The sequence below is a fragment of the Plecotus auritus genome (assembly GCF_963455305.1).
Source record: "Plecotus auritus genome assembly, chromosome: 10".
Classification (NCBI taxonomy): domain Eukaryota; kingdom Metazoa; phylum Chordata; class Mammalia; order Chiroptera; family Vespertilionidae; genus Plecotus; species Plecotus auritus.
Genome location: NC_137785.1, coordinates 4,210,442 through 4,233,729, shown reverse-complemented (window position 1 = coordinate 4,233,729; position 23,288 = coordinate 4,210,442). Strand labels below are relative to the sequence as shown.

The following is a 23,288-nucleotide window of genomic DNA, read 5'->3' as shown; positions in this document are numbered from 1 at the left end:
GGGGAACCTAAGAGGAGTGACTGAGGGAGTCCCCGAGAGAGGGGGAGCTTAGCAGGATGAGCCCAATAGAACTGGACATAGCTGCAGGGGCAGGGCTGAGTCAGGGGCGAGGTTTGCAGAAAGATATAAGTGCGGTAAAGCTGTGGTTCTGACTTCAGCCTGCATCAGAACTACCTGAAGGGTATTTCATTTTATTTTTTAAATATATTTTATTGATATTTCACAGAGAGGAAGGGAGAGGGATAGAGAGCTAGAAACATCAATGAGAGAGAAACATCAATCAGCTGCCTCCTGCACACCTCCCACCGAGGATGTGCCCGCAACCAAGGTACATGCCTTTGACCGGAATCGAACCTGGGACCTTTCAGTCCACAGGCCGACGCTCTATCCACTGAGCCAAACCGGTTTCAGCTCATTTTATTTTTTAGTACAATTATAGTTGACATACACTCGCAGGGGTCCTCAAACTTTTTAAACAGGGGGCCAGTTCACTGTCCCTCAGACCATTGGAGGGCCGGACTATAGTTTAAAAAAAAAATAACTATGAATAAATTCCTATGCGCACTGCGGGCCCGGGACAAGTCGGCTGCTAAGCAAGACAGGCAGCGGCACCCGGTGGGCCGGATACATGTCCTTGGCGGGCCGCATGTGGCCCGCGGGCCGTAGTTTGAGGACGCCTGCTCAATAGTGTCAGGTCCATAACAGCGGTATTTCTATACATTATGAAATGACCACGATGAGTAGTTACCATCTGTCACCATACGAAGCTATCACGGTATTATTGACTGTATTCCCTATTCTGTACCTGACCTCACTGTGACTTATGTATTTTATAACTGGAAGTTCCTACACCCAGGGTTTCTGGTTCAGAACTTCTGGAGCAGGGGACCCGAGACTTTCCATTTCTAACCATTCCCCGGGTGATGCCGCTGCTGCTGGATTTTGGACCACAACTTGAGAACCACCGGTTTAAGGGAATGCTTTAGAAAAGGTGGGAAGCACAAAGATCACATTGAAATTGTGAGAGAGATGGAGTTTATATGCTAGGGGGTGGAGGGCGGGGCTTCAGTAAGGGCGTGATTTGGCCTAAGAAGCCGTGAGGGCGGAGCTTAAGAGGAAGAGGTGGGCTTCTAGGGAGCAGGGTCTTGGAGGTGGGGATGAACTGGACAAAATTAGGGGGACCAAGGCAAGGAGGACGCATTCTGAGACGTTGGGGGCTTATTATAATTAAGCTCGGAAAAAATTGATTCAGCTCGGGGGCGGGGCTTAAGCGTGAGATTTGTGCGGTGGGCGTGGTTTAACCCAATGACCGGAGATGTGGGCGGTGCCCTAAGTAGCGGGCGCTCACAGCGCAGGCGCACTTGCTCAGGTCGCTCACCGGAAGTGGGCTAGGCTTCCCCGGCCTGCGCCCCCTCCGCCCCCTGGCCAGCGCGCAAGCGCACTTTCCTCTCCCGGCCGCCGCCGCCGCCGCCTCCTCTTTTAGCTCCTCCACGCCGGCGCCTCCGAGACGAACGCGACTTCCGTTTCCGGGCGGACGGGCAGGCGGGCGGCGCGGGGCTGCCGGGGAGGGGGAGGAGGCGGCACTTCCGGTCAGGCCCTCGGGTCTCCCCAGAGCAGCGGCGCCTCCTCCGCCTCCTCGGCCTCCTCCCGGCGGAGACCCCCGGCGCCGGTGAGTGACGGGTCGCGTGGCCTGGAGGCCCGGGGACAGCGGGGGCGGGGGGTCCCGCCCAGGCCCGTTCTGGTCCTCAGAACGTCCCCATCAGTGCTGCTCGCGCGGGGCCCTCGCCAGGGTCCCCCATAAGAGCACCCACATATCTGCCTCATTGACGCTCCTACCTAGGACGGCGGCCAAAGCGCCCTCTTTCGTGTCGCTCCCCCAAACCGCTTTCTCATAGGATTCCTTCTGCGTAGCCCCCCGGCATTGCCTCCTCCAGGACAGCCCCCCAAATGCCACCAGTGTTGCCTTCCCCAGGCAGACCAGCTACCCCTGAACCCTCCTTTAGTAGACCCTATAGGTTGCCACCAAAGAGGGTTGCATTTGTGCTTCATAACGGGATGCCCCCCCATTATCTCTGCCCCCACACACAGCTCCCAAAACTCCTAACCTCCCCCGCTCAACGCCCCCTTCGCTGGTGTAAAAATACTCTCTCTTCTGGTCAGCAGCCAAGAATGCTTTTTTTATCTTTTGCACCGCCCTCCCCAGTAATTCCCCGGGAAAATACCCCTTTCAACACCCCCAGACCCTGTCGGCATTGAACAGCTCCCTCTAGAGGCGTGTTCCCACACCCACAGCCTCCCTCCTCAGGTAGGCATAGCCCGGGCTCACACCCATCCTTCTCCGGGTCAGGTCTTGTGGTTGGTCCTTGTCCCACAGGGCAGCGCCCCGCCGAGAGGCCTCGTCCTAATCTGTCCGCTCTCAGCCAGCTCTTACTCCATCCTCCTGGACCCCCGGGAGGAGGCCCCCAGTCTCCCTGGGCGGGAGCTCCCCTCCCCAGGCATCCGTTCACTCCATCCTCCCTGAACGGATGTGCTCGGTTCTGGGTCCCATACAGCCGCGAAGGAGGGGGATGCAGTCTTCCTTTCTGTCGGTTTTACTGTCCAGTTGAGACATCAAAAACAAGTAACGAGCGCGATCAGTTGTCCAGCTGTGCTTTCTGAGAGCCTGGTAGCTGCTTCCGAGCGGCAGCCTGAATGAGCACGGCTTTGTGGGTTGGTTGTAGGCAGAGGGAAGAGAAGCCAAGGGTCCTGAGCGGGCGTGATTGTGGAGAGTGGGGGAGTGGCCGGAGGGGCCCCTGAGGTGGGAGCGAGGAGAGAGGATGTGTGATCTTAGAGGGCCATGGAGGTGAGGGCATTGTGATCCGTTATTTGGCCTTTGTCCGCTCTACCAAGCCCAGGATGCATTTCATTGGTTTGTGCAACAGCTGTTTAATGAGCACCTACTGCATGCACACTGGGTATGCCACAGAGAACTAGACAGGACCCCTTGTCCTCACGGGGTGCATGTGCTGGTTCATGGGGTAGACGGTTATAAAACACACCCGTGTGGAGGAACTACAGCAGGATCAGGGCCTGGTGTTACAGGGACTGTGGTGTTAGAAGATGGTAAGGAGGCCTCTTTCAAAAATTTCCTGTCATCATCTTGTCCTTCCGAAAAGTTTCTGCTCCTCTAGGACCACTGTGGCCCACCCTGGGCATTGCTCTGAGCTCCTCCCCGCAAGAGGGAACGGTTAACGGCTGAACTCTGGGCGCCACTGGTGTTCATGTGGCTGAGCGTTTAAACCGCTCCCCCTTCTTCCAGCCTCGTTCTCACTTATTTAACAAGTATTTTTGGAGACAGGCACTGTGCTGGGTCCTGGGGACAGAGCAGTGACCAGAACTCAGTAAACATCCTGTGTGCATGGAGCCCCCCCTCTAGAGGGGGAGGCCACCCCAAGACAGACAAGCAGAGGGCACGGTTATTAGTGTGTGTCAGGGAGAGAAGTGCAGCCGGGAGAGCGGGGCTGCTGGCCCCGGCGACAGGTTCCAGGGGTCATGGAGAGGCTCACTGGGAAGATGACAGTGGAGCGAAGATGTGCAGGTGGTTAGGGAGGGAGTCAGAGCGTTCCGGGCAGAAGCGGCAGCCAGTGCGAAGGCCCGGGGCGGGCATGCAGCTGGCACACTGCAGGGGCAGCCGGGAGGCTGGGGCTGTGCAGGTCACCACAGGGCCTGTGAGTGACATGGGGTCCCTGCAGGGGTTCAGCAGAGGAGGGACGTGGTTTGGCCTTGGGGCTCCTGCCTACGAATGACCTTGTGAGTCTGTCCTGAAGTTCAGTTGAGACAGCCACACAAGACGCCTCCAAATGCTTGTTGGCATTCGGTAACTGCCGGTGGCTGGTCCGGGACAGATCCGGGGAAGTGGCTGAGACAGCGTGTCTGCCGTGTGAGGTGGATGGGATCTCATCTGGAAGCCGTATTGAACGGCAGCATGTCGTGGGGAGGAGCCGCCCTGCAGCCCCGCTGTAATCCTGGCCCTGCGACCTGTGAGTGGCGTGACCTCAGGAGATCCGTTGACCTCTCCAGCCCTTGGCCTCCCCCACTGTGAAACAGTTCACAGTTGGAACCATTGCTAGGATTATTAGGAAGATTCACTGAGTGGACACTCTAAAGGACTTAGACATGTACTTGGTGTGTAGAGAGCTCTCATTCAGTGTCACATGCTACTAGATGTTACCGTTATCATTACTAACAAACTAGAGGCCCGATGCACGAAGATTCGTGCAAGAATGGGCCTCTTTTCCCCCCCCACCCCCCCGGCTGCCGGAAGCGCCTTCCCGCTCCGGCCCGGAGCCAAGCCGCCTTTCCACCTTTGGTCGCTGCCCAGAAGCCCTAAGCGGCTGGGGTGGTGTGGAACGCCTGCGTCGCCATGGCAACGATGCAAGCATCCCACCCTGCCCCCAGCCACTGGTGCCTGTGAATGCAAATTAACCCGCCATCTTTGTTGGGTTAATTTGCATACCCACTCCTGATTGGCTGGTAGGTGTCACGAAGGTACGGTCAGTTAGCATGTTACTTTTTTATTAGGCAGACTAGTATGTTGTCATAAGGCAGCTTGTTGCAGGGGCGTGGCCCCCAGGCCTTGGCATCAACGAGACTTGGAATCCAAACCTGCTTTCCCCTTTCCTGGCTATCTGACCATGGGACACAACCGCCCCTTTCCTCAGTTTCCCCACTTAGAGAGTGGGACCAGGACTGTGACATAGCCAGGTGATGGTTCCTATCCATCTGGCCAAACAGTAAACATGAGCTGTGTGACTGTGACTGTGGTTGCCATGGAACTACTGCTGCCTGAGCCCCTTCCCTCACCATCCCTCTGCAGGAACCCTCCCCTGATACAGCTCCCCTTAGAGAGTCACCAGCGTGCCCTAGCCGGTTTGGCTCCGTGGAGAGAGTGTCAGCCGCAGACCCAAGGGTCCCGGGTTCAGTTCTGGGCAGGGGCATGTACTTCGGTTGTAGGCTCGATCCTCGGCCCTGGTCGGGAGAGTGGAGGAGGCAACCGGCCGATATGTCCCTCCCACATCGATGTTTCTCTCTGTGTGTTTCTCCCCCTCCCTTCCACTCTCTCTAAAAATTGATGGAAAAATATCCTTGGGTGAGGATTAACAAAATAAATAAGGCTCCATGGAAAAGGAAGGAAAGGAAAGGAAAGGAAAGGAAGGGAAGGGGAAGGGAAAGGAAAGGGGAAAGTAGTAACTCTTGGGTGCCCTGAAAGTGGAAATGTCTCTTATTTCCCAGTGGAATAATCATGAGCCTCGTCAGTTCTGTCCCCCAGGAACACCCCCTGCTCCTCTCTGACCCGCAGCCCTTCAACATCTGCCCACTTGCCCTCAGAACATCACCATCCCTTGATTCCTTCTCCTGGGGACCCACCTCCATGTCAGCTCAGATGCTGCTAAATGTTCCCCTCCCTTTATGAGGGAATTCTGGTCTCCTTAGAGTCATCCTTTCACTCATTCAACAAATACGTATCAATGTAGGCATTTACAGCTATAAATTTACCTCTGAGCACTGCTTTAGCTGCATCCTCTAAGTATGTAGTGTTTCCATGCACCTAACTTCCCTAGTGACTTCTTCATGGACTCACTGGTGACTTAGGAGGGTGCTGTTTCATTCCCACGTATCAGCAGATATTTATGGAGCACCCACACGGTGCTAGGTGCCAGGCGCAGTGGCGAACAAGGCAGGCCAGTCCTTGCTGTTAGGTGTGAAGGCCAGACAGGAAACACGGCAAATGAAATAGGCACCGTAAATCGGTGGCAATGACCACGATGATAAAATGCAGTGGGATGCCCTAGCTGGTTTGGCTCAGTGGATAGAGCGTCAGCCTGCAGACTCAAGGGTCCCAGGTTCGATTCCAGTCAAGGGCATGTACCTTGGTTGCGGGCACATCCCCAGTAGGGGGTGTGCAGGAGGCGGCTGATTGATGTTTCTCTCTCATCGATGTTTCTAACTCTCTATACCTCTCCCTTCCTCTCTGTAAGAAATCAATAAAATATATTTTTTTTAAAAATGCAGCGGGACAAGGGGCTAGAAAGCAAGTGCTGAGGTGGAGGTGACATCAGAGCAGAGACCTGACGGAGGCAGGAGAGAGTGTTGAGATACGGGGCAGAGGGCACAGGCTCACCACATCACTGTTCTGTCTGCTCAGGATGGCGCCCACCTCCCTCTCCCACGTAATCCAGAGAACACCCCCAAATAAGGGCTCTCCCCCCTTCTCCCCCATTCCACCCCTAACGTCCTCCGCCCCGGGAACCAACCCTACGGGAGGAGGGAGTGGGTCGAGTCACAGACTCACTCTGGGACCTCAGACAAGCCATTTGACCGCTCGAGGCCTTGTCTCCTCATTTGTCAGGTGGGGACAGCCGTGGTCCCTGTGTCAGAGTCCTGTAGGGTTGTGGGGGTTCCGTGAGTTCCCCTGCACGACCTGCTCAGAAGGGCGGGGGGCCGGAGGAAGTGCCCAGTCAGCGCAGCTGTTAGTGAGGCCCTCTGATGGAGGTGAGCCCAGCAGTGGCTTCCTCCCCAAGACCCCTCCCCTCCCGCCCCTCCTCTCTGCGCCCCTCTCCCCCCTGCTTCCTCCGCGCCCCCCTGCCACTCCAGCCCTGTCTCCCCACTGAGGTTCCACCCCAGGCTTCTGCTCCCACGCCAGCCACGCCTTTGCTCCTTCCGGCGATGAGCCGAGCCAGAGGGTGTGAAGGACATGGGATGCTGGGTCTCCTCCAGGGACACCCAGAGCTGGCGGCTAAAAATACCACCTCCGGGGAGTGGGGGGCGGGGGGTGGGGGGTGGAGGAGGTACTCACCTTTCACCTGAGGGGGGAGGGCCAGCGGATGATGGATGGTCAGGCCCTGCCCTTGGTGGGCCCACTGACTCCTACCTCGGGCCAAGGCTCAGAGCTAGGTCCCAGCGCAGGTGGTCGAGAAGCTGGCCAGACCTTGGGAGCTTCTCCTGCTGGCTCGCCCTGCTTGGCGGAGGTGTTTGCCCGGGCCCTGGGGTGGGGCCGAGGCTCAGGGATCAATTGTAGGAGCTGGGGGTGGGGGGAAGACGAAGGCAGACATGGACGGCTGCAGTCTAGAATGAAAAGTCTTGTAAAGGTGGTACCCAGAGAATGGCCGCCACTTGGAGGGGGCAGGAAGGGGTTCTCTGAGCGGCTGACGCAGGCTCCGCCCAGGTGAGTGACGTCACTGACGTAGAAACAGCTCTGGGGACCTAGTGCGCCCTGCCAATCAGTGCTGTGTCAGCCCCCTTACGCCCCCTGCGCTCTAGGGGCTACCGCCCCTTCAGAAGTGGGGAGAGTGGGGAGGAGATGGGAGCTGAACCCTCTCCGGCTGTGTTTCCCGGCGCCAGGCTGCCCTCCCTCTCTGCCAGCCCCCTGTGTCCCTGCTTGCCCGACACCGTCTCCATCCCAGTTCTCTGGCTTGTGCTGAGTCTGTCCCACCAGCAGCGCCAGCGATGACAATACACTGCCTCCCAGTTACCGAGCTCAGGTGCCGGGACCAGCCATGAGCGGCTTGTGGCTGTTGGTTCCTGGGTGCCCCCAGCAGCCCCCGGAAGTGGGACTGTGCTTGGTCACCTTCACTTGCGAATGTGGAAATCTAGGCACAGAGAGGTTCAGGAATGGCCCGTGGTCACACAGCCTAGGTTCAGGTCTGGCCCCGGAGGCACCCCCTTAACCAATCTGATAGTAACGATTGTTATGATTGGTCAGAACCAGAGGGGCCTGAGAACAGAGGACCGGCCGGCCGGGCGGGCGGGGTGGGGCGGGCTGCGACAGAGCAGAGGCCTGCGTGTTTGCAAAGGGGATTGAGGCCAGAGGCGCTGGGAGGATTAGGGTCTGGGCAGGAGAGAACATAGGGGCCTGCCGCAGTCCTGGGGATACAGGGTGTGGGGGACGGAGAAGGTGGGGTGGGTGTGAGCCTCAGTGCACACACCCCTTTGTGGGTGGAGACCCCGCGCCTGCCTGCTTGCTCAGCTGCACCCTTTTCTCCGCAAGGTCTCGCATCCCCCACCCGGCTGAGATGGAGGCAAACGCAGCAGGCAGCGGCGCGGGGGGCGGAGGCATCGGGGGCGAGGACGGGGTGCACTTCCAGAGCTACCCCTTTGACTTCCTGGAGTTCCTCAACCACCAGCGCTTCGAGCCCATGGAGCTGTACGGGGAGCACGCCAAGGCGGTGGCCGCCCTGCCCTGCACCCCCGGGCCCCCGCCGCAGCCGCCGCCGCAGCCCCCGCCCCAGTACGACTACCCGCCGCAGGCCGCCTTCAAGCCCAAGGCCGAGACGCCTTCCTCCTCCTCCTCCTCCTCTTCCTCTTCCTCCTCATCCTCGACCTCCTCCCAAGCCAAGAAGCCTGACCCACCCCTGCCGCCCGCCTTCGGGGCGCCCCCGCCCCCCCTCTTTGACGCCGCCTTCCCCGCCCCGCAGTGGGGCATTGTGGACCTCTCGGGACACCAGCACCTGTTTGGGAACCTGAAACGGGGAGGACCCGCATCGGGGCCAGGGGTGACGCCCGGGTTGGCCACTGCCACCGGGACCCCCGGGCCGCTCCCCGCCCCTGCACAGACCCCGCCGGGACCCGTCGCGGGGGCGCCCTGCGACCCCACCAAGGACGACAAGGGCTACTTCCGGAGGCTGAAGTACCTGATGGAGCGGCGCTTCCCGTGCGGCGTGTGCCAGAAGTCCTTCAAGCAGTCCTCGCACCTGGTGCAGCACATGCTGGTCCACTCGGGCGAGCGGCCCTACGAGTGCGGTGTCTGCGGCCGCACCTACAACCACGTCTCCAGCCTCATCCGCCACCGCCGCTGCCACAAGGACGCTCCGCCCGCCACCGGGGTCCCACCGCAGCCGGGTGTGGCCCTTCCGCCGTTGGGTCTGCCCGCTCCGCCCGCCGCCGGTGTCCCCCCCTCGATCCCTGCTGGCCCTCCGCCCACGCCCACCGCCCCCGCTGCCTCCTCCGTGGACGGAAACGCAGTCCCTGGCGCACCGGCAGGCGTGGGGGCGCCCCCTCCCGCTCCGGCGGCGGGTGGCGGCGAGGGCCCGTTCGCCTGCCCGCTCTGCTGGAAAGTCTTCAAGAAGCCCAGCCACCTGCACCAGCACCAGATCATCCACACGGGCGAGAAGCCCTTCTCGTGCTCCGTGTGCAGCAAGAGCTTCAACCGCAGGGAGAGCCTCAAGCGCCACGTGAAGACGCACTCGGCCGACCTGCTGCGCCTGCCCTGCGGGGTGTGCGGCAAGGCCTTCCGCGATGCCGCCTACCTGCTCAAGCACCAGGCGGCGCACGCGGGCGCTGCGGGGCCCCGGCCCGTGTACCCCTGCGACCTGTGCGGCAAGTCCTATTCGGCGCCGCAGAGCCTGCTCCGCCACAAGGCCGCGCACGCACCGCCCGTCGCCCCTGGCGGGGTGGCAGATGCGCCCAAGGATTCGGCGGCTGCTGTTTCGCAGCCCGCGCCCGCCTTTCCCCCGGGCCCCTACCTGCTGCCGCCCGACGCCCCCGCCACAGACACCGAGAAGGCGGCGGCGGCCGCAGCGGCCGTGGTGTACGGGGCCGTGCCCGTGCCGCTCCTGGGCGCGCACCCTCTGCTGCTCGGCGCAGGGACCAGCGGGGCGGCTGGCACGGCCGCCAGTGGCCCCGGAAAGACCTTCTGCTGCGGCATCTGCGGGCGTGGCTTCGGGCGCCGCGAGACCCTGAAGCGCCACGAGCGCATCCACACGGGCGAGAAGCCGCACCAGTGCCCGGTGTGCGGGAAGCGCTTCCGGGAGTCCTTCCACCTGAGCAAGCACCACGTGGTGCACACCCGCGAGCGCCCCTACAAGTGCGAGCTGTGCGGCAAGGTGTTCGGCTACCCGCAGAGCCTGACGCGCCACCGCCAGGTGCACCGGCTGCAGCTGCCCTGCGCCCTGGCCGGGGCCGCCGGCCTCCCCGCTGCCCAGGGCGCGCCCGGGGCCTGTGGCCCGGGCTCTGCGGCCTCAGCCGCAGGGGCCGCCGAGGGCCTGAGCTACGCCTGCTCGGACTGCGGCGAGCACTTCCCCGATCTCTTCCACGTCATGAGCCATAAAGAAGCCCACATGACGGAAAAGCCCTACGGCTGCGACGCCTGCGGCAAGACCTTCGGCTTCATTGAGAACCTCATGTGGCACAAGCTGGTCCACCAGGCCGCCCCCGAGCGCCTGCTCCCGCCAGCATCCAGCGGCCAGCAGCCCGCGGACGGCTCCGGCGGCGCCGCCGAGGCAGCCAGCATGCTGGACAACGGGCTGGCCGGGGAGGTGGGGGCGGCCGTGGCGGCGCTGGCAGGGGTGTCCGGGGGCGATGACGCTGGCAGCACGGCGGGGGCCGGGGGCGCTGGGGGTGCCAGCTCCGGCCCCGAGCGCTTCAGCTGCGCCACTTGCGGCCAGAGCTTCAAGCACTTCCTGGGCCTGGTCACTCACAAGTACGTGCACCTGGTGCGGCGGACCCTGGGCTGCGGGCTCTGCGGCCAGAGCTTCGCTGGCGCCTACGACCTGCTCCTGCACCGGCGCAGCCACCGGCAGAAGCGCGGCTTCCGCTGCCCAGTGTGCGGCAAGCGCTTCTGGGAGGCGGCCCTGCTCATGCGCCACCAGCGCTGCCACACGGAGCAGCGGCCCTACCGGTGTGGCGTGTGCGGCCGAGGCTTCCTGCGCTCCTGGTACCTGCGGCAGCACCGCGTGGTGCACACCGGCGAGCGGGCCTTCAAGTGCGGCGTGTGCGCCAAGCGCTTCGCGCAGTCGTCCAGCCTGGCGGAGCACCGGCGGCTGCACGCCGTGGCGCGGCCGCAGCGCTGCGGGGCCTGCGGCAAGACCTTCCGCTACCGCTCCAACCTGCTGGAGCACCAGCGGCTGCACCTGGGCGAGCGCGCCTACCGCTGCGAGCACTGCGGCAAGGGCTTCTTCTACCTGAGCTCCGTGCTGCGCCACCAGCGTGCGCACGAGCCCCCGCGGCCCGAGCTGCGCTGCCCCGCCTGCCTCAAGGCCTTCAAGGATCCCGGCTACTTCCGCAAGCACCTTGCGGCCCACCAGGGCGGCAGGCCCTTCCGCTGCTCCTCCTGCGGCGAGGGCTTCTCCAACACCTATGGCCTCAAAAAACACCGCCTGGCGCACAAGGCCGAGGGCCTGGCGGGGCCTGGAGCAGGGGCCGGCACCTTGGCCGGGAAGGAGGCCTGACCTGGGTGGCTTCCCAGGTGCCACTGCACTCAGATGTCCCCTTCCGGACGCGCCCCTCCGCGGCCGCCGGGCAGACTGCCCCCTCCGCGCTGTTTCTCCCTCCATCCTTCAGAACTTCAGGCAGCCTGGCCTCCTTCCAGGCCCGTGCTGTACAAACCCCAGGCTGAGTCACTCCCACCCTGGACCCCTCTGGCCCTCCTCCCATCCCATCTGACACTGAACTTGATCCTCGTCTGACCCGTTTTGTAACCCCCATCAGCCCGCCCAGCAGCGCTCTGTCCCCCACAAGCTCCGGTGGAGGCGGGCAGGCGCTGCCCTTCCCCTTCCCCTGGTTTCCGGCTGGACAGTGGGATTTGAGCGGAGTGGGGAGGGCGCAAGGGGGCCTGGGTGCCCTTTCGGATTGTGGGGTGGGGGGTGGGGTGGCAGACGCGGCTTGTACAGAGCAGAGAGAATAAACGTATCACCAGGGTAGCGGAGTCCTTCCTCACCTCGGGGAGCCGGGGTTCAGGGCTGGCAAAGGGAAGGGTGAGAACACTCGCTTCCCCGGGACTTTGATTCTCCCACGTCCTTCACCTCGCCCCGCGCCCTCTGCCCTTCCTCACCCCCTGGTATTACTGAGGGATCACCACATCCAAGACAGGTAAGTCGCTCTCGGGAAATGCCAGCCTGCCCAGACTCCTTCCCCTTCCAGGGGCCATCGCATCTGTTCACAGCCAGCAGTGCCCGCAGCCCCGTGTGCCCGGCGCCGGGAAACACAGCCCCTGGTCCCCGGGAGAGACGGGAGAAAAGTCCGGCCGGCCATTGCGTGTTCTGGCCCCGTGTGGAGTCGCAGGTTGCTCACAGCGCCTGCCTCTCCAGGATAATGTGGGGGCGTTCCAAAAGCCCGTCACAGCCCTTGTTGGGGTCCTCAGGATAGTGAGATGTGCAACGTGGTTTTCCATTTGTCAGAGGATGCGGCTGAGGTCCTGGAGGAGGGGTCTCCAAGGACAGCTGGCGGGGTCGGGCCGAGCTGGCCCTGCAGCCCCACGCGCCTCCATGTGGGACGAAGACAAAGCCGGTCAGGGGCACAGCCTGCCCGGGCGAGTCTAGTTTGACACCCCCCTCCCCCCCCCCCCCCCACACACACAAAGGCAGCCGCCCAGTGTGGCCACCATGCTGTGATGCCGAAGACCCCGTGTCCCGGGCTCAGCAGTCACCCGGATGTGGAGGGGCACACTGAAACAGACACGGGCCGAGGGAGCATGGAGGAGTCACCTGGCCAGACTCAAGGGCCAAACCAGCTTCCGGGCGGAGAAAGCGACTCCTGAGCCATGACATGAAGCCAGGTGCCGCGGGCCAAGGATGCCAGGGGACGGGGTTAGCGTGTCTGGCCAAACCTCGCCATCCTGGAGAGTTTCCAATAGATTAGATCATGTGGGAGGGCTGGGGTGTGGGAAGGTGATCCTGAAGGAGCTCGGATGACCCCAGGCTCTGGAAGCTGGCCAATGCCAGCCTGGTCCAAGCCCCGGACACATTCTGATCAGCCTATGCATGACAACAAAAACAGCCCCACGGCGTGGCTCAGTGGCTGAGCGCCCACGGTGCATTAGGAGGTCACAGTTCGATTCCTGGTCAGGACACATGCCTGGGTTGGCAGCCAATCAATGATTCTCATCATTGATGTTTCTATCTCTCCCTCTCCCTTCCTCTCTGAAATCAATAAAAATAGATTGAACACAAAGAAAAACACACCCAAGAATGTGGACTTGGTTTACCAGCATTTGCAAATCAAAACATTTTACATAATATGAGCTGCTGGAAAATGTAGACGCTGCCGGCCCAGCCTGCCTCCTTCAGAGCACAGGAGCCATGCAGATGGGGCACCCAATCCCCCAACCCCAGCTCTGAGCCCCAGTGCCAGTCTCCATAGCTCCCCTGGAACCCGCCGCCTTCCTCATTTCCCTCCACCCCAGCAGGCGCCCAGGTCTGCGATCCCTTCTCAAAGGCGCGAGGCGCTGCGGGCTGGAGACGGATGGGATCTGTGGTTCTGCGGGAGGCACGCGGCTGTGGGATGGAGTGTGGAGGCAGGGCCCGGAGGCTGGGCGGCTGCTGGGTTACCCCCAGGCGAGGCCTCACTGGCTTGGTCTGCGAGGAGTGATGGTGCAAAGGAGCATTCAGGGCCCGAAGGAACGTCACTGGCCCGGGAGCAGGACATTGGGAAGGGATTCGATAGGGGATGAGGGCGAAGGCTCAAGTGACAGGCCGAGCCTTCTACCCGGGTGACGGGACAGAGGAAATGCAGGCATTGCTTTGGGGGAAACAGAAAGTGGTGTTCACGTTATGACGGGGCACCTCCTCTCTCCTGGGGAGCAGGAGTGTGAGCAAACCCGGGCTCCCCTTCCTTAATACTGATCACAGGGGTCCCTTTGTTTTGCCAGCCACCCTGGCCCCCACTCCCATGGCTGCACCACACACCCCTCTGCGTAGCCAGATGCCGTTCACCCCGCCCTAAGGAGGTTTGGGGAAAGGTACGCTGCAGCCCCCTGTTGGTGGCAATACCATAGCATGGCCCCTTGACCCCCAGCCCCCCTCCCCCGCGCAGACAACCCAAACAGAAGACGGACCTAGAGCAACCCTTCTGAAAGCCCTTTAATAGGATCGGACTGGAGGCCGCCCACCTCCGCTCCCAAGTCCTCCCCTCGCCCCCCTTCCATGGCACAGCTGCCTGGCGCTGGCCATCCGCTGGCCTTGGGGCAGCTGGGGGGGGGGGGGGTAGGACAGACAGTAAGCTGTTTGCTTCAGATCGGGAGTGGCGATTAGAGAACCCTGAGGCGTCCCGTAGAGCTGGGTGGGGGTGGGCGGAGACTAACGCTCTAGGAGCTGAGCATGAGGGGGCGTTTGCTGCCTGCATTTCAGTTGCCCCCGAAGAGGAGTCTGGTGGGTTTAAGGGGGGGGCACCGTGGGGACAGGGACAGCAGCTCTTGGAGCCGAGATCCTTAGGGTCAGTCAGCTGAATTCTGGAGGCTCAAGTGCTCTAGTCAATGACTTGGGGGCCCCCTGGCTTGAGGTGATGGGGATTCCAGTCTCTTTATGGAGGACCTTTATGGCGGCCCCCATGTTCAGTGCAGCCAGTGAGGTAGGCAAAGGATTCCATCCTGGTCCACCCTCGGCCCCAAGACAGTTCAGGGTTCAGCGATGAAGGGCTGGCCGGGGACACTGGGATGGACCCCGCATCTGCCCATCCCCTCAGCCCTGGCTCCACCTGCGGAGGGCGCAGGCTCTGTCCTGCACAAACTGGACCCAACAGGCAGGCGGGCGGGCTGGGGGGCCAGGCGTTCAGCCCGTGTTCCTTGCATTTAGCTGGACGTCCAATGGGCTGCGTTGGCGCCTTTCTCTGACTCGGAGCTGCCCCGTGGGTTTGTGGGAGCCCTGAACGTGGCTGTCCCTCTGCTCTCCCCCAATCTCCCCTCTTCTGTCACCCGCCTCCTGGTCCCACGCGACCCCTCCCCTGCAGCCCGCGGCCGGCCGCCCGTGGTGACCAGCCTACTGGTCGACCTTCACCTTCATGGTCTCCCCACGCCCCTCTTCCCGCGTGTTTCCCGCCCCACAGCCACTCCCGCGCCCCTCGGCCCCCGCCGCCAGCTGGCCCCCGGCGTCCCTGGGCCCGGGCCCCGGGCCGTGGAAGTGCGTGCGCTGGTGCTTGCGGAAGTTGGAGGAGTTGTTGAAAGTGCGGTCGCAGAGCGCGCAGCGGAAGGGGCGCTCGCCGGTGTGGATGCGGGCGTGGCCGCTCAGCACCGAGGACTGCGTGAAGCCTTTGCCGCAGACGCCGCAGTGGTAGGGCCGCTCGCCCGTGTGCACCCGCTCGTGGTCGCGCATGTCCGAGGAGCGGCGGAACGGCTTGGCGCAGAACCGGCAGGCGAACGGCTTCCCCACGGCCGCGCCCGCCGCCGCCGCCGCCGCCATCACCGCCTCGGACCGCTCCGGGGGCACCCCGGGCCCCTGTCCCCGAGTCGTCACCGCTGCCGCCTCGGGGGGCCTCTGAGAGGCTCCCGGCTCCGCCCCGTGCCGGAGCTGATGCCGCAGCAGGGCCGCCAGCGCCCTGAAGGCGCGGGGACAGAGCGGGCAGCGGTACGGGCGCTCTCCCGTGTGCAGGCTGTAGTGGGCGCGGAGGCTGGCGGGGCCCGGGCAGCTGTGGCCACACACGTGGCACCGGCTGGGGTCCGCGCCCCGCCCGCCGCCCTCGGCCCCGGCCAGGTGGCCGTGTTCGTGGAACAGCAGCTCGGAGACCAGACGGAAGGCGGCTGGGCACAAGGCACAGTGGAGAGAGCCTGGCTCCGGGGGCTCCGGCACCAGGGTGGTGTCTGTCACCTTCACCACCTGGATCTCAATGAGGTCGGGCGGGGGCGTGGCGGGGCTGCTGTCCTCGGGCACCAGGACCTGGGGTGGGGGTGGGGGGAGAAGAGAGGAGCCTGTGGACCCTGCCTCAAGGCCCCCCCCCAACATTCCCCACTTCTTTAAAGCCTCATCTCCTCTGTACCCCCTCAATTTAGGTCCTGCTCTAGCCCCATCAAGACTTCCGCTCCCGGACAGACCATGAGCCAGCCATGACCCTCCGCCCCGCCCGTTAAACGCAGCCATGTCCGGCCTCGACTGTAAAGGGCTCCTGAAAGGGCGCTCTGGGCTTGGCCCGCTCCTTGTAGCCCATCTCGCCAACAGCCCGAATGGCCTTTTGAAAATGGAAACCAGATCAAGTCAGTTCCCGCTCAAAACGCTCCGTGGCTCCAACTGCGCTTAAAAACCCCAGACCGCCTAGGAATATCCACCGCCACCTGCTCCTGCTTATCTTGCGGGCCCCGGTGTAAACAGAAGCCGGCACGCAGCTGACGGCTCTCGTCTAAATTTAGCTCCCCCGCCCCCACTCCGTCTTTATTTCCTTTCTGGAACTCCGCACAATCCGTCTCCTCCACGCCTCTCTCCCCCACCAGACTGTAAGCTGCAGGCGAGCAGAGTCCTCACCTGCCTCCCTCATCTAGCCATCTATGAACCCCCAAGTAAACAGCTCAGTAAATGTCCGTTGAATGAATGAATGAATGAATGAATGAATGTCCTCACTCTCCAGTCCCGAGTGGGGGGACCTGAGAGTGGTCTCGAAGCCACCTGGAGCAGTGATTTCTCCCTCAAACAGCCTCCCTTGGGAATTCGAGACACTTCACCCAGGCCCTTAACAGAGAATCACACCCCCACGCCAGCGTGGGTGCCCCAAGATCACCTTCCCAGCCCTCCACCCCAGCCCACTAGCCCCACAGTCTCTTGGAGGCCCCGCCCCTCTGAAGGTTCCGCCCCCTAATTTGACAAATTCAATACCTGGACCCATCCACCGCCCAGATGTTCTCCAGGCCCCGCCCCGCTAAGCCCCGCCCCAACGCCACCATAGGCTCCGCTTCAGGCCACGCCCCCAGCTCAACCCGAGAAAACCCCGCCCCCAGGCCACGGCTCTAAACACCTCCCCCGCCCAGCCTCAGAGGCCCCGCCCCGGCCCCGCCCCCTGCCCTGCGGCCTCCTCCCGCCGGGAGCCCCTCGCCCAGGTCCCCTTCTCGTTCGCACCAGGTCTGGCAGCTCCGGGGAGCGCGGCTCCCGGGCCGCTGAGCTCGGACTCTGGGGCTCCGGGCGCTCCGCGGCCATCTTGTGCCCAGGCCCCGCCCCCTTGGCCTGCGGTCGCCCTGGAAGGGGGTGGGGCTCGCGCTGGCGTCATAGCCACCGCGCAGGCGCACTGGGGTGGGCGGGGCTTGCAGGTATCCTGAGTATCCCCACCTGTCACCCCTCCCCCCCCCCCACACACACACACAAGGAGACAGCCCGCGTGGGATGCTGGGGGACTGCCAATTTCTCTCTCTCTCTTTTTTTTAAAAAAATATATTTTATTGGTTTTTTACAGAGAGGAAGGGAGAGGGATAGAGAGTTAGAAACATCGATGAGAGAGAAACATCGATCAGCTGCCTCCTGCACGCCCCCCACTGTGGATGTGCCCGCAACCAAGGTACATGCCCTTGACCGGAATTGAACCCGGGACCCCTCAGTCCACAGGCCGACGCTCTATCCACTGAGCCAAACTGGTTCGGGCTGCCAATTTCTCTTTAAAAAAAATTTTAATTGATTTCAGAGAGGAAGGGAAAGGGAGAGAGAGATAGAAACATCAGTGATGAGAGAATCATTGATCGGCCGCCTCCTGCACGCCCCACACTGGGGATGGCGCCACAACCCGGGCCTGTGCCCTGACCAGGAATCCAACCATGACCTCCTGGTTCCTAGGTCCACGCTCAACCCCTGAGCCACCCCGGCCGGGAGAGGAGTTCTCCTTGTCACCAGCTCAATAGGCTCTGGCTGTCCGCTGACCCTCTCCAGAACTGAATAACCTTTGCTGGTGCTCCCATGGCACGTTTGTGTCGTCGCCTGCTGCTCTGCGTGGCTCGGGGTCACGCAGTGAAGCTAAATTTACACGGAAAGATTTTCACGTCCTCCCCAAACAGCCGCACCGAGGGGCGTGGGGTGTAGCTCAGAGCCCGGGCTGGTGTGAGGTCTGGGAAGAGACAGGCGTTTCGGGCAGCACCTGGGACAGGGCTGGCCCCTTCTTCGTCACCCTCTTACTTACTCCTCCGCGGCCTGGCTGTGACCTCTGAGAAGGTGCCACTCTCCTCCGGGCCACGTGTGTGAAACGGACGGGTGCTGTGAGAACCCAGTGGGAAAAGAGACGGGGAAGACCGTGGGGGCACCCCTACACGGTTCTTGTGGCAGTGCAGCGTCGGACATGTCTAAAAAGGACAACCATCCCCAAATTCCCTGTTTCTCCTCGTTCTGGGAACATGATAAGATTGCACTTTCCTGCCCTAGCTGGTGTGGCTCAGTGGATAGAGCGTCGGCCTGCGGACTGAAGGGTCCCAGGTTCGATTCTGGTCAAGGGCATGTACCTTGGTTGCGGGCTCATCCCCAGTAGGGGGCGTGCAGGAGGCAGCTGATCGATGTTTCTCTCCCTCTCCCCTCCTCTCTGTAAAAAGTCAATAAAATGTATTTTTTAAAAATTGCACTTTCTTTGGCAGTTAGACGTGGTCGTGTGTGTGTGTGTGTGTGTGTGTGTGTGTGTGTGTGTGTGTGTGTGTGTTTGCCAATGAGCAGCTAGTGAAAGCTCGAAGTGAGAGCCAGCGGGGCCGTCACCACGTCCCATTCCTTCCGTTCTGTGCTTGCGATCAGCTGGTTGAAATCAACACATTGCGGACGGATCACGAGAATTCTCGCTTCACGTTACACAGGGTTTTGCAAAGTATCATGCTTCAAAAAGATATTAGCTTGCCGAAACCGGTTTGGCTCAGTGGATGGAGCATCGGCCTGCCGACTGAAGGGTCCCGGGTTCGATTCCAGTTGAGGGCATGTACTTTGGTTGCGGGCACATCCCCAGTAGGAGGTGTGCAGGAGGCAGCTGATCGATGTTTCTAGCTCTCTATCTCTCTCCCTTCCTCTCTGTAAAAAATCAATAAAATATATTTTAAAAAAAAGATATTAGCTTGTAAGAACACGGAATAAATAACGTCAAATGCAATGGGTATTTAATTTTAAAGTGTGACTTTAACATGTATGTAAAACATTTTTTCTGTACTCCTTCAATAGAAACTTATCTGGCCACTGGGTAAAGCTAGCAATAAAACCACTGGTCCGGCCCTCACGGGGTTGGTTCAGTGGCTAGAGCGTCGGCCTGAGGACTCAAGGGTCCCGGGTTTGATTCTGGTCAAGGGCATGTACCTTGGTTGCGGGCATATCCCCAGTGGGGAGTGTGCAGGAGGCAGTTGATGGATGCTTCTTTCTCATCGATGTTTCTAACTCTCTCTCCCTCTCCCTTCCTCTCTGTAAAATATCAATAAAATATATTTAAAAAAAAACTACTGGTCTGCCATGTGTTAAGTTTCCAGTCAGCCCGAGTCCCGGAGGATCTGCTCCTTGGAGATGTAGCATTTAACACACACATTTGTTGTGTCAAGCCACTGAGTTTGGGGGCTGTTAGCAGCATAACCTATTCTATCTTGACTAGCGCACAAAGGGAGTCTTCTATTTATCTTATTACTAGAGGCCCAGTGCATGAAATTCGTGCACAGGTAGGGTCCCTAGGCCTGGCCTGTGATCAGGTTCCCCATCTCTTCCTTCCCTTGCTCCCTCAACGCTGCCACCACTGGTCACCCGCCATGTTCCGCACTGCCCCCTGGTGGTCAGTGCACGTCCTAGCGAGCGATCAAACTTGGTCTCTGGTAGAGCTCTGGAGGGGACAATTTGCATATTAGCCTTTTATTATATAGGATGAACTATTTCTGTATACAAAAGTATTCAGCCCTAGCTGGTTTGGCTCAATGGATAGAGCATCGGCCTGCGGACTGAAGGGTCCCAGGTTCGATTCTGGCCAAGGGCACATGCCTGGGATGCGGGCTCAATCCCCAGTAAGGGGCAGGCAGGAGGCAGCCAATCAATGATTCTCTCTCATCATTGATGTTTCTCTCTCTCTCTCCCTCTCCCTTCCTCTCTAAAAAATCAATAAAATATATTTTTTAAAAAAGTGCCATTAGCCCTGCATGTATCTGGTGTGGTCATTGCAAACCTTTTTTTGAGCAATTGATGATCTTTTTTTTTTCCAGGTGAGATGTGACAAGTTTTTTTATTATTGACAGTATTACTGATGTCCCCCATGGCCCCCTTTTGGCCCTCTACCCAGGCCCCCTCCTACCTTCCTCACACTATTGTCTGTGTCCATGGGCTATGCATATGTGCATGTATGTTCTTTGGTTAATCTTTTCCCTTCCCCCGACTCTCTCCCTCCTGAGATCTGTCCGTCTGTTCCATGCATCCATGCCTCTGGACCTGTTTTCTTCTTTAGTTTATTTTGTTCCTTAGATTCCACAGATAAGTGAGAGCGCATGGTATTTGTCTTTCTCAGACTGGCTTATTTCACTGAGCAGAATCATCTCCATGCCTGGCCGGTGTGGCTCTGTGACCCATTAACCGGAAGGTCACAGTTCAATTCCAGGTCAGGGCACATGTCTGGGGTGTGGGCTCCATCCCCAGTGTGGGGCGTGCAGGAGGCAGCTGATTGATGATTCTAGCTCATCATTGATGTTTCTATCACTCTCCCCTTCTCCGTTCCTGTCTCTGAAATCAATTAAAAATATTTTTAAAGAATCTCCAGGTCCGCCCCTGGTCGGTTTGGCTCAGTGGATGGAGTGTCAGCGTGCGAACTGAAGAGTCATGGGTTCGATTCCGGTCGGGGGCGCATGCCTGGGTTGCAGGCTCAATCCCTCATAGGGCAGGAGGGCAGGAGGCGGCCGATCGGTGATTCTCTCTCATCGCTGATGTTTCTATCTCTTGCTCCCTCTCCCTTCCTCTCTGAAATCAATAAAGATATATATTTTTCAAAAATCTCCAGGTCGCCGAAACCGGTTTGGCTCAGTGGATAGAGCACCTGCCTGTGGACTGAAGGGTCCCAGGTTCGATTCCGATTTTAAGGGCATGTACCTTGGTTGCGGGCACATCCCCAGTAGGGGGTGTGCAGGAGGCGGCTGATCGATGTTTCTCTCTCATCGATGTTTCTAACTCTCTATCCCTCTCCCTTCCTCTCTGTAAAAAATCAATAAAATATATTTAAAAAAAAAATCTCCAGGTCCATTCATGCTGCTGCAAAGGGTTAAGAGATCCTCCTTCTCCCCCCCTCCTCTTCCTCCTTCTTTTTAACAGCCACATAGTATCCCATTGTGTACATGTCCCACAGCTTTTTATCCACTCGTCTGCTGATATTTCCAGATCTTAGCTATTGTAAATGCCGCTGCTATGAACATAGGGTGCATCTATTCTTCCTGGCTGGTGCTGAGCAGTTGCTAATCTTAACTGCTCTGAGTTGCCCGCCCTCCTTTCCCAGGCAAGGACCTGTGCAAGTGAGGGGGCCTCAGCTTCATTCGCTTCCTGGGCCTCAGTTGGATTTGAGACACCAGAGGACCTTCCCCTTTGGAACCGACCTGTACAACCTTCTTCCGCGATGCAGGACGCACCCACGCCCGTTTCCGAATGAATTTCAGCCTTCTCGCTGTGTCCTCCCCACCTGTCCCTCCCCGGTGCTCCAGCGGGTGGCGTTTCCATGCATATTTTGGTCTTTGTCGCCCCCAGGAGGCCTAGGCGAGTTCCTCGTTGCAGCACGTGCCCAATAAAAATACGACCTGCCGCTTCTAAGGGGGGCGGGGAGGCAGGGGCGACTTGGGTCTGGTTCGCCTCCCCTTTTAGCCCCAGCAGCTGGCATATAGGAGACACTGAACGAGTATCTGTTGCACAGAACGACTGAGACTCAGGTCTGCGGAACTAAAAGCTGTTGGAACTGTCCCCTCCAGAGTGTGTTTCCGGCCGAAGGGCTTTCACGTGAACACCTTCCGTCTTCATTGGGGTCGGAGCCCGAGGGCCCAGAAGGCTCGGTCCTACCGCTTCCGGCGTCCCTGAAAACAGAGTCCGGGCGGCCGCTCCGCATCCCGCACGGACGGAAAGGCTCATGCCCCGAGCAGGGGTCGCGAAGCATGAGATGGAGGGTCCCTCGGAGAGTTTGGAGCGACTCTCCCGTCGGCATCCAAGACCAGAGCCGACAGAACCGGTGGTGGTGGTGGGGGAGGGGTACCATGGGGAGGACCGAGGAGGAGGAGCCCTCGGGAACACAGAAGGGCCTAAACCAGGGAGTCCTTGGAGAGAGAGGGTGGGAGGTGATAGCCTTGGACGGGGAGGGTGGGAGGCGATGGGGAGGCGATGGTCTGGAGGGGGACGGTGAGAGGTGATGGGGAGGCGATGGACTTGGAGGGGGACGGTGGGAGGTGATGGGGAGGAGATGGACTTGGAGGGGGACGGTGGGAGGTGATGGGGAGGCGATGGACTTGGAGGGGGACGGTGGGAGGTGATGGGGAGGCGATGGACTTGGAGGGGGACGGTGGGAGGTGATGGGGAGGAGATGGACTTGGAGGGGGACGGTGGGAGGTGATGGGGAGGAGATGGATTTGGAGGGGGACGGTGGGAGGTGATGGGGAGGCGATGGACTTGGAGGGGGACGGTGGGAGGTGATGGGGAGGAGATGGACTTGGAGGGGGACGGTGGGAGGTGATGGGGAGGCGATGGACTTGGAGGGGGACGGTGAGAGGTGATGGGGAGGCGATGGACTTGGAGGGGGACGGTGGGAGGTGATGGGGAGGAGATGGTCTTGGAGGGGGACGGTGGGAGGTGATGGGGGAGGTGATAGACTTGGAGGGGGAGGGTGGGAGGTGATGGGGGAGGTGATAGACTTGGAGGGGGAGGGTGGGAGGTGATGGGGAGGAGATGGACTTGGAGGGGGACGGTGGGAGGTGATGGGGAGGAGATGGACTTGGAGGGGGACGGTGGGAGGTGATGGGGAGGCGATGGACTTGGAGGGGGACGGTGGGAGGTGATGGGGAGGAGATGGACTTGGAGGGGGACGGTGGGAGGTGATGGGGAGGCGATGGACTTGGAGGGGGACGGTGGGAGGTGATGGGGAGGAGATGGACTTGGAGGGGAACGGTGAGAGGTGATGGGGGAGGCGATGGACTTGGAGGGGGACGGTGGGAGGTGATGGGGAGGAGATGGTCTTGGAGGGGGACGGTGAGAGGTGATGGGGGAGGTGATGGACTTGGAGGGGGACGGTGAGAGGTGATGGGGGAGGCGATGGACTTGGAGGGGGACGGTGGGAGGTGATGGGGAGGAGATGGTCTTGGAGGGGGACGGTGAGAGGTGATGGACTTGGAGGGGGACGGTGGGAGGTGATGGGGGAGGCGATGGTCTTGGAGGGGGACGGTGAGAGGTGATGGGGAGGCGATGGACTTGGAGGGGGACGGTGGGAGGTGATGGGGAGGAGATGGTCTTGGAGGGGGACGGTGAGAGGTGATGGGGAGGCGATGGACTTGGAGGGGGACGGTGGGAGGTGATGGGGAGGCGATGGTCTTGGAGGGGGACGGTGGGAGGCGATGGACTTGGAGGGGGACGGTGGGAGGTGATGGGGAGGCGATGGACTTGGAGGGGGACGGTGGGAGGTGA

The 23,288-nt window shown here is 60.7% G+C and overlaps 2 protein-coding genes across 2 annotated transcripts; one reads left to right on the top strand and one right to left on the bottom strand.

The window, feature by feature from the left end:
• Positions 1-1,556: 1,556 nt before the first annotated feature.
• On the top strand, positions 1,557-11,668 carry ZNF865 (zinc finger protein 865). The gene is made up of 2 exons (XM_080643744.1): positions 1,557-1,669; positions 8,027-11,668. Exon 2 carries the CDS (start codon positions 8,052-8,054, stop codon positions 11,202-11,204), a length of 3,153 nt encoding a protein of 1,050 aa, XP_080499870.1. The 5' UTR covers positions 1,557-1,669; positions 8,027-8,051; the 3' UTR covers positions 11,205-11,668.
• A 3,018-nt stretch (positions 11,669-14,686) lies between these two features.
• On the bottom strand, positions 14,687-16,880 carry ZNF784 (zinc finger protein 784). The gene is made up of 2 exons (XM_080643743.1): positions 16,788-16,880; positions 14,687-15,620 (listed from the first exon to the last, which is right to left on the bottom strand). The coding sequence occupies exons 1-2, from the start codon at positions 16,863-16,865 to the stop codon at positions 14,727-14,729; spliced, it is 972 nt and encodes a 323-aa protein (XP_080499869.1). The 5' UTR covers positions 16,866-16,880; the 3' UTR covers positions 14,687-14,726.
• Between the last annotated feature and the right edge of the window lie 6,408 nt (positions 16,881-23,288).